Raw genomic sequence first — 9,317 nt, 5'->3', positions numbered from 1 at the left:
CTATTTCTTTTCCCCCCATACTTTTCTTAAGCTGTAAACGTCCCTTAAAAAAAAAAAATGTCTTCTTTCCTCCGTGGGGTTTCCCGCTCCTCCCAGACTCCTTAAAGACCCCGCCTCGGTGCGGGCAGGGACCGCTACCACCCCCATTCCCAAATTTTGCGACTTAATTCGCTTCCGGATTTTTCACTTCCTCAGACCCCACCCGACCTACAGGTGGGGAGTGGGATTGGGGATGGGCAACAGAACAAAGAAACCAAGTAGCCCTAGTCCCGGGCCAGGCGCCCTTTCTGCAGTTTTCGACCAGCTGGGGAACAAGAAGGGCTCAGCAACGCATGAACCCCCAGCTCTGGTCTCAAGCCACCTTCCAAAAGCAAGGAGCCTGAAGACGCGTGGGAGGTGGGAGCTGCCCCCTCGCAGCCAACAGACCTCCACTCAACAGGCCTGAGCGGCCGTGGGCGCCAACAGTCTCCACGCGCTGGGCTCCGTTATTTCATCAGCAGTTTCAGAAAAACCTGCCAAAAGCAGTTATGCCTCACTGCAATGTGTAGCTTTTTCCTGCCATTTTTTTTTTTCATAATAAAAGAGGGAGTGAAGCTCGCTAGCTCTCTCCTCCCTCACCCCCTCCCTTCCAAAAAGAGCCAAATGGATACAAGGGGGGAAGAAAACCCCACACACCAATCTCTGAGGGGATGCCAGTGAGGTGTGGCTTGTATTTAAATATCCAATATGTCAATGTAAGGGGAGTGGGTATGTATATAAAGTGTTGTTTGCATCTGATAGCTCGACGAAGCCAGCTATGAGAGGCCTAGGGAGATGGATGCGTAGGGGAAGCGCTACTCTGACTGCGAGCAAGGTCAGGAGCTCGCTGCCCCGCCGCTGAGAAGTTCCTTGGACGCGAACAGACGTCGACTGCGGCTAGGCAGAGCGCTGAGGGAGCGAGCGAGGGAGCGAGCGAGAGCCGCGGAGTCGCCCGCGCTCGCTGAGGGGAGAGGTAGTTCGCGCCCCGCGGCCCCGGCTCGGCCCCGCGCACCCCGCCATGGCGGAGGTGGGGGGGGTCTTCGCCTCCTTGGACTGGGATCTACATGGCTTCTCCTCCTCTCTGGGGAACGTGCCCTTAGCTGACTCCCCGGGCTTCCTGAACGAGCGCCTCGGCCAGATCGAGGGGAAGCTGCAGCGCGGCTCGCCCACAGACTTCGCCCACCTGAAGGGGATCCTGCGGCGCCGCCAGCTGTACTGCCGCACCGGCTTCCACCTGGAGATCTTCCCCAACGGCACAGTGCACGGCACCCGCCACGACCACAGCCGTTTCGGTGAGGACGCGGCCGGGAGGGACAGGAAGCCCGCGGACGGCTCTGTGGGGAGCCAATGGCTGGGGCTCCGGCTCGGGGCCCGCGCGGGCCGCCCCAGCCCTGTGCAGTCCGGGTCCGTCGAAGCGGGAGACCGCCAGGGACGCGGGCCAGGAGGGATCAGACGGCGCAAACTTGAGCCGCGCGGCGTCGGGGCGCCTGGCACCCTCAGACGCTCTCGGGAGGAGGCGAGGGCGCCTTGAGGTGCGGCCTCTCTTCGCCCCACTCCACCCTTCTTCCCTCCCCCGTAGCCAGGGGATCATTCTGACCCGGGACGCTGCGCTTAGCGTGAAAGCAGGTGGAGCCGGAGAAGGGGTAGGAGAACCGGCCCCCCCGCCCCGGGGAGGCCAAGGAACGTGGCTGGGAGCGGGGCCTCGCGGGCAGCGGGGTTGTCGCGGCCGATTGTCTGCAGCGGAAGCCTTCCTGGGCTACGGATGGGGTGGGCGGGCGGTCCGCGCCGGGATCGCTTTTGGCGGACGGGAAACTCGGCAGCCGGCAGCTGTAGCACCTGCCTGCCTCTGGCTTTCTCTGCCCGGGGTGGAGGCCAATCTCAGGCCGCAAGGCATGAGCTGGGTATTGGAGAAACTGGGGACGCCTTCCGCTGTCCACTCTGGAAGGGCACGACCCTAGGACAGCTTTTGCCTGGAAATACCTCTGGACTCCTTGCCTCACGGGGAGGAGATGGCCTGGGCCCGCTCCCAGCCCCAGAAACAGGTGTCTCCTGGGCCCAGGACCGGAAAGGCACAGCCTCCTGACAGGATTTTCTCGGCTCAACACCCGGCAGATTGTTGAGAAGGCATAGGAGCCTGTCTCACATTCAAAACATACTTGGTATAAACCTTGATGTGGGATAGAGATCATTAGGTTTCTAAACAAATGTGTTCATTCCTCAGTAATTTGGCCATTTTTATTTTCAATTTCCTATTCTCTACTAAACTAATTCAGGTGGTGTGACAGCTACCTTTACTTGGGAGCCCCATCCCCCAATGCCCTCTACTTCTTCCCAAGAATCCTATGGCCCAAGGACACCTTCCATCCCTAAGCCAGTAGGGTTTTTTTTTTTTTTTGCCAAACTTCAGGAATGATACCTGTTCCCTTCTTTAGCCTACCCTCCTCCCCCATTCTTCCCCCCAAATCTCCCCCATCCTCCTTTTCCCTGCCTTGCTACAGTGCATCTGGAGTGCACTGTAAAAGGCAGGGCGGGGGTGGGGGGTTTCCAGAGGCCAGTGCTTGGGCAAGGCCAAGTCTAGCAACAAACTTAAGGTCAGGGCTGGTCTTCCTTGCTGGGAGCAAGCAGGAACCCTAATGAGGTTTATGTCATCTTGGAAAAAGATGCTCACAGAGCTGGAGGACAGTGGGTTGTGTGTGAGGTGGGAGTAATGGAAGGGTGCAGGTGTCTGTATAAACTTTCAACAGGTCCTCCAAAGGGTGATGGGTGGGGTCAGGGAAGAGGGAGTATGAACTTGGCTCCTTTCCTTTCCATCACTCGTGACTCTGCAGTTCCCTTTTGTTCCTCAAAAGGAATGGGACTCCCACCCTGGTCTCAGAACCTCCCAAAGTCTCCCAGAAATGGCCTAAAGATATTGGAGTAACTGATTCCTGATATGTAAAAAGAAAAATTGTGAAGTGATGGAGAAATGGCAGGGTGGGGAGCACAGCAGAGATGGAGAAACTATGAGCTTGGCTTCCAGCTGCTAGTGTTTGTCTGACTCTGTGCCTAAGCTGAACCCAATAACCCACAAGGTCAACATAAATTAGTAATAGGCTCTTGGGATAAGTGGTCTTTAATTACCTCCCTAAGGACACATCTTGATTTCTTTTCATCTCTCAGGCCTACTAAGGGTAAGTTTAAGGAGAAAGCGAAGGAAATAAAACTGGCAGGAGGAAGGGATGTTTTCATTGCCACTTAACTGACTGCTTCATTTTTGGTTTTGCCTTTTAAAATAACACTGCCTGAGACCACCTCTGCACCACCTTTTCCCTTTCCTCCTTCCCTGGCTTCCTGGCAGTTCCATGTATTTCCTGTAAAGGAAATGATAACTAGTCAAAGCTGTCTCTTTGTAACCTCCCCAAACGACTTTCAAACACACATTTACTCTTTCTCCCTTTAGCTTTTGGCAAAGAGAGAGGTGGCGTTTGAGTTTGCCGACTCTCCTCCCTCCACATTTGAGTTAATCAACCAGAGTATTCAATAAATCGAAACTTTAACATTCCATAAGTGCTTTAGCAGTCCACATTCCAGCAGGGTAAAGTAGGCCAGACTTAAGATATAAAATATTATAGATTTCTGCTTGGGGGGAGGAGGTAGTCTCCAAAGGCCATGTAAAGTAAATAGCTATTTGTTGTAATTGGAGAGCAGGGCCCCCAAGGATTACCCTGGAATCCATGTGTTCAGAATGAGTCGAGTAGGGCTGAGCCCAAGAGCAGCCGTGACTCCGAATAATAACCTGTTGGCATAGCCTCAGCTCTCCCCTCCCCCACTCCCTCTGCAATCAGTAGTCAGGAGTATTTCTGTCTCTGCTTGGATGGTGGCATTTACATGGGGTTCGCAGGGGTATTGACATTCCTGAGGGGGCACCTGTAGACTGGCGGAACAGAGCTAGTGGGCCAGACTGGTGGAGAGGCCTCCCACCAGGTGTGATGGAGCAGGCTAAGGAAGCTGCTGTAGGTTTTGAGCAGTCTGGTTCTTATTTGTCGAGATGCCAAAGCAGCACCGTCTTAGCTCCGAAAGTCTGAAAGGATGACTGAGGGAGCCCAGGCAGGTCCTGGAACCAGATTCAAGGACACATTAGCCAACCGTCTAGTGAAGTTCTGGAGCAGTGGAGCTCAGGACAGATCTGTTTTTAACTGAGGCCAGGGGGAAAAAAGATGTAAGAAGAGTCTGGAGATTGTCAAGCAAGGCCGGAGCCTGAGGTGGGCAGGTCAGGATGAGGCAGAGTGGAGGGAGGTCCTGGACCTCGAAGGGGGTGAGAGTACCAAGGACAATATGGCACTTTGCTGTTAATAGTCCTCTCCAACTGTAACAGGGAAAATGTGAAAATGGCTCGTTTTCTCTCTCCCTTCATGCTGGCTGGGATTCAGGAGGTTTCGGAATATCTGTTCCATCGTCATGTGCAACTGGGTTCCCACAGTTTGAATCCAGCTAATAGGAAAGTTGGCAGAGGAAAATGATGCCCCAGACAGCCGGGCAGGGATGATTCCAGCTGTTGGAGACCCCTGTTATTGGACACAACCCAAGTGACTTCCTGTATGATCTGTCCTTTGGCATCAGGGTAAACAGAGAGTTGGAGAAGAACTGTGGTGACTCAAATGGCCACACCTCTTGTGTTTCATGATTTGTTCTCACACCAGGTCTTGGACGGTGAGATCACAAGCTGCCCTCTGCTACTTAATGAGCTCAGGATGGTCAGAGACATGAGATACTTGGGGAATGAGGGAACTAAGACTTGAAGCTCAGAAACGATTTGTCTAAGCAAAGGAAATACCCCAAGGCTCAAGCAGGCTGGTGTCTCTCAAAGTTTAGCACACAGAGCTGAAACAAGGACCCAGTTTCTTCTTTCCCTACCATACTGGCCACTCACCTTTGAACACACTCCTGTTTTTCCAGAGACCTCTTTAAACATAGTAGAACTAAAAACAGCACTCTCAGTGTGGTCTAAGGTGGAAAGGAGTGGGGCAGTCTCCTCCTTTTGGCCGGTTACTAGACCTCTATCCATGCAGCCTTTGATCACATTAGCTTTTTTGTTTCTTTGTCTCACATTAGCTTTACAATAAATTTTAATTTTTACTTGACTAGTTCTACATCAGCGTTTTAATATCATGCATCACCCATACTGAGCTTACCTTGTTCAGTCAAATCTCCCGGTCATTGTTAGAGATGTTTTGCTAAGCCACGTCTCCCCATTCCAAAGGTGGGCTGACTTATAGTTAATGAAAATGCATGGAAACGCAAAAGAATAGTATGTGTTTTCAAGTGAATATACATGGTTGTTTGAAGTGGGGAGAAGGATGGGAGCACAGTACAGAAATAAAAAGAAATAGATGAATATAAAGCCCTTGCACAGGCCAATTATGATAATAGGCCCTAAGATACAGAGTATGATTAACTCAGCTGTCTGCACTTGAGGCTCACCATCCATTCCCCAACAAAACCCAAGCACAAAACATCTTGAGTAATCGGTTTGGGGACCAAAGCACAGGACTTTACATTTATTCTAATTAAGGCTTATTTTGTTGGAGTCAACTCATTTTCCCATCCTCCTGAAACCTCTTTGGATTTTGATTGTGTCACCTTCTCAGCTGTACAGTTCCTGGAACAAGGGTAAGCGGTTCCCCTATGTCCTCTTACAAATCATTTATTAAAATGTTAAACAAGGCAGAACCAAAATCAGACACTTGCACAATGCAACTAATGGTTTTGATCCATTAAATCACTTCCTGCTTCACCCTTACTTGACACGAGCTATTTGCCTTCTCCCACCATCTTGTGTCAGTCCCTTTTCCCAAAAGTCCTTTCTTGTATTATAGGAGTTAAGAACAAGCCAACTGAGAAAAAAACCTAAGGGAGTTCGATGTCAGAGGCCATACAATGGCAGCAGACCTTTGCATTCTCCAAAGACATCCAAGTGAGCTGTGGAAACATGTACCCCCTAAAGCTGCCACATCTGCACATTCATCCACCGGCCCAAGTCACTTTTCAGGAGACTAGCCACTGGAGTTTTGAATCCAATTTCAGAATCAACCACTTAATTTTTTAAGTAGCCTTTAAGGATCAGTTCTACTCCCTATGTAGATCACAGAGAATATTATTACCCTTAAGAATTGCTTTTAGGGGGTAAGAAAAGCAACCAGATATTAGCTCATTTCATACCTTCAGATGCCTCTGTGAGTCAGTCATATCAAGTTTTGGTCTGTACATTGGAAAACATGGTTAGAAACCAGAATATCAAAGGGGAATCTTCTTGACCATTCTGTCTATAACTGTAGAGTAACAGGTGTACTATCTTGGGACAAAACTGTAGTCCTCAGCACCACCAGGATTTAAGTTCTGGGTCCTTTTTCCCTCTTAGAAGTTGATTTCTTTCTTTCTTTCTCCTGCTGCTGGGTACATGAAAACATTTTCAACTCCTCACCTCTAACCTTGCCAGCTAGAGGGATGTTTCTGAATGTCTTCCCAACTTTCCCTTTAAAGTTGCAACATCTAAGATCAGTGTCAAGTCCGGTACTACCTGCCAACTCTTTGCCATGGATAAACTCAAAATTCTAAAGAGACAAGGGGAAACTGACAGGCTTGTCAGCCTGAGACTGCCTTGGCTGAGAGCATATTTTAGGAGAAAGCTCTCGCCAGGCCCTGGTTTTTTTTTTTTGTTTTTTGTTTTTTGTTTTTTTTTGCCTTCTGCCTTAAGAAGGAGACACAGACTTAGTGAGTGGACTGTATGGCCTTTGTTAGAGTCAGCCATGGGTAGTTGACAGCCTCATGTGGCTTTAAGGACATGGGAGCTAAGAGGGTGCAAAACAAATGCAGCCTAGAGGACAACAAGGTAATGCTGTGTGCTCTGTGGGAGAGGGAAGTGACTTTGCGAAGATACAGAAATCTAGCTACATTCTTCCATTTTGAAAGCTCCCCTCCCATTACTCGAAATGGTGGTATTAAATAGTACCTTGTAATTATGGAACTTTCATAGCCAAAGCCTGTCCCTGGTCTCTTCCTTGTAATATCTCTGAGTGTTGAATAAGAGATTGTTTCACCCATCTCACACAGGGAAAAACTGAGGCCCAGAAAGACTCAGTACATTTTCTGAGGTTCCATCCTTGCTGCAAAAGATGGTTTCATAAGGTAACTCACCGAAGGCATACAGGGCTGGCCTCCGGTTGGGGATCAATGACTGGTAGCTCACGTCACCTGCACAGCTCCCTCTGAGCTCAACATCGCTAATAGAAATGGCATTCACTTTTTTGCTCTAGGAATCCTGGAGTTTATCAGCCTGGCTGTAGGCTTGATCAGCATCCGGGGAGTGGACTCTGGCCTGTACTTAGGAATGAATGAGCGAGGAGAACTCTATGGGTCGGTAAGTTGAAGGTTTTCTTTTCATGAGAGGCTATCACCACCAGTGTTTGGACTATGTAAGGCAAAAACATAAAACACTGACCTAGCACTTGAAATACTTCTATCAACTGTGAGGGATCAGTGCCTTCTAGGTGCTTCTTGGCTGCCCAGGAGCTTGCTGTATAACACTCTCACTCCTTCTGTTCCCAACAAAACATAAGCTTTTTTGTGGCAACTTTGCTTTCACCTCTTCCATTAGACAGCCAGCCAGCCTGGCGATAACCATAAACTGTGCTGGTTTGTCAACCAGATTGTGAGGGTTTGGGGCATTTACACTCCTGAGGGGCACCTTGGAATTTTAATGGGTACTTGGAGGAGTAGCAGACAAGCTGGCACAAAAATTGGCAGTGGAAGCACTGGTCCTCAGATTGAGATTCTGAGATTGAAACCATAGTCCCTGACTTCCAGACTGCTTCAGCTGAATCCCAGAGGCCAAATGAAACACACAAATGAAGAGTGAGTGTTCTAGGACCTGGTGACAGCCCTAAGTCCCCAGCTAGGATGGTGTTGGCTGCAGTACATGTTCTCTATTCTGGAAGCTAGCCTAGAGCTGGGGAATGGTGAGTGGCTTCACTGATCTTAACCCTTTCAGGGGATCCTAACTCCTGGGTTTGCCTTTTGAGTCCCGAAGCATGCTTTCTGGCTGCCTGCACCCCAGGAAATCAGAGCACATTTTTCCCTGACACCTACAAGATAGGCCTGTCCCCAGCACTCAGTATCGGCCACCCCAGCAAGTAGTATGCCAGCTGGATCAAGTGTGAGAAGGGACAAAGACAAGAGACCTGCCTCAGGAGTTGCTAGCTTGCGGCAGCTAGATTAGAGGAACTTTTCAAAGAGATCTTTCCAACTGACAGGCCTGAGACCCCTCATTAGGAGAGATCATAACTCACCTCCTATGGAGCTTTAGATGGATCCAAGGCCTTTGCCTGTTAGTTGGCGTGGTTGACTGTAATCTCAGTGGATTTGACATTGTTTGCCCGAAGCAGGGAGAAAATTCTGGTGCCAAAGGAGCATTGGTAGGCCATCGCAGAAATTCTCAGGCTCAGAGAGCCCGGCAAGGCCATCTCCTTCAGTCTCCTGCCTTCAGGAGAGATCTCACCTAAAACATTCCTGTGCGGTTCCCGAAAGAGGATGAAGGCCTCAAAACAGGACTGTTTTGTGCTATTTGGAAAGAAGATGCCTTGGGAATACTGGGAGATGGGATGGAAATTTTCAAATATCAATGTGCTATTGCTATTTCAACAAGCTGGGATGGGAGAAATCGTCATCTAATAGGCTCTGCTTTATTTTCTCACCCTTACAGAAGAAGCTCACACGTGAATGTGTGTTCCGGGAACAATTTGAAGAAAACTGGTACAACACCTATGCTTCCACCTTGTACAAACACTTGGACTCGGAGAGACAGTATTATGTGGCCTTGAATAAAGATGGCTCACCCCGGGAGGGATACAGGACTAAACGACACCAGAAATTCACTCACTTTTTGCCCAGGCCAGTAGATCCTTCTAAGTTGCCCTCCATGTCCAGAGACCTCTTCCGCTATAGGTAATGGAAGCCTAGTGTGACCTTTGTGACCCCTGTACCCTAGGGCCACAGTTGTCTCCACAAGCACTATACTCATAGCTTCTCAATCCTCTTTCCTACCAGTTTAGATAACAGAGGAGCACTTCCTGTTCAACTCGATCCAGCTGTTCCCTTGTTCAAAGTGTATATCAAGGATGGGTCATTTGGGGGAGGGAAATGGGTGGAGGGGGTGGGCTAGAGGGAATTTGTATATACTATTTTCTTTACTCGTGTTCTTCCCCCTGAGGTGGCACAAGAAAGAATGGGGGCCCTTGCCAAGGGCCAGGGTTATCTTGCCCCAC

At 49.6% G+C, this 9,317-nt stretch overlaps 1 protein-coding gene across 1 annotated transcript; it reads left to right on the top strand.

Moving 5' to 3' along the window:
• The first annotated feature begins 1,036 nt into the window (after positions 1-1,036).
• LOC111160943 (fibroblast growth factor 16) lies at positions 1,037-9,001 on the top strand. The gene is made up of 3 exons (XM_022524343.1): positions 1,037-1,310; positions 7,311-7,414; positions 8,756-9,001. Exons 1-3 carry the CDS (start codon positions 1,037-1,039, stop codon positions 8,999-9,001), a joined length of 624 nt encoding a protein of 207 aa, XP_022380051.1.
• The last annotated feature ends 316 nt before the right edge of the window (positions 9,002-9,317 follow it).

This window comes from Enhydra lutris, unplaced genomic scaffold (assembly GCF_002288905.1).
Source record: "Enhydra lutris kenyoni isolate GAN:26980312 unplaced genomic scaffold, ASM228890v2 scaffoldscaffold79, whole genome shotgun sequence".
NCBI lineage: Eukaryota > Metazoa > Chordata > Mammalia > Carnivora > Mustelidae > Enhydra > Enhydra lutris.
Note: the sequence above shows the minus strand (reverse complement) of the source record. Positions and strands in the feature narration are given on the sequence as shown.

Coding starts and splice junctions, on each gene's coding strand:
- LOC111160943 (XM_022524343.1), top strand. CDS start 1,037: ATGGCGGAGGTGGGGGGGGTCTTCGCCTCCTTGGACTGGGATCTACAT. Junction 1,311..7,310: donor CCACGACCACAGCCGTTTCG/GTGAGGACGCGG, acceptor TTTTTGCTCTAG/GAATCCTGGAGTTTATCAGC. Junction 7,415..8,755: donor GAGGAGAACTCTATGGGTCG/GTAAGTTGAAGG, acceptor TCACCCTTACAG/AAGAAGCTCACACGTGAATG.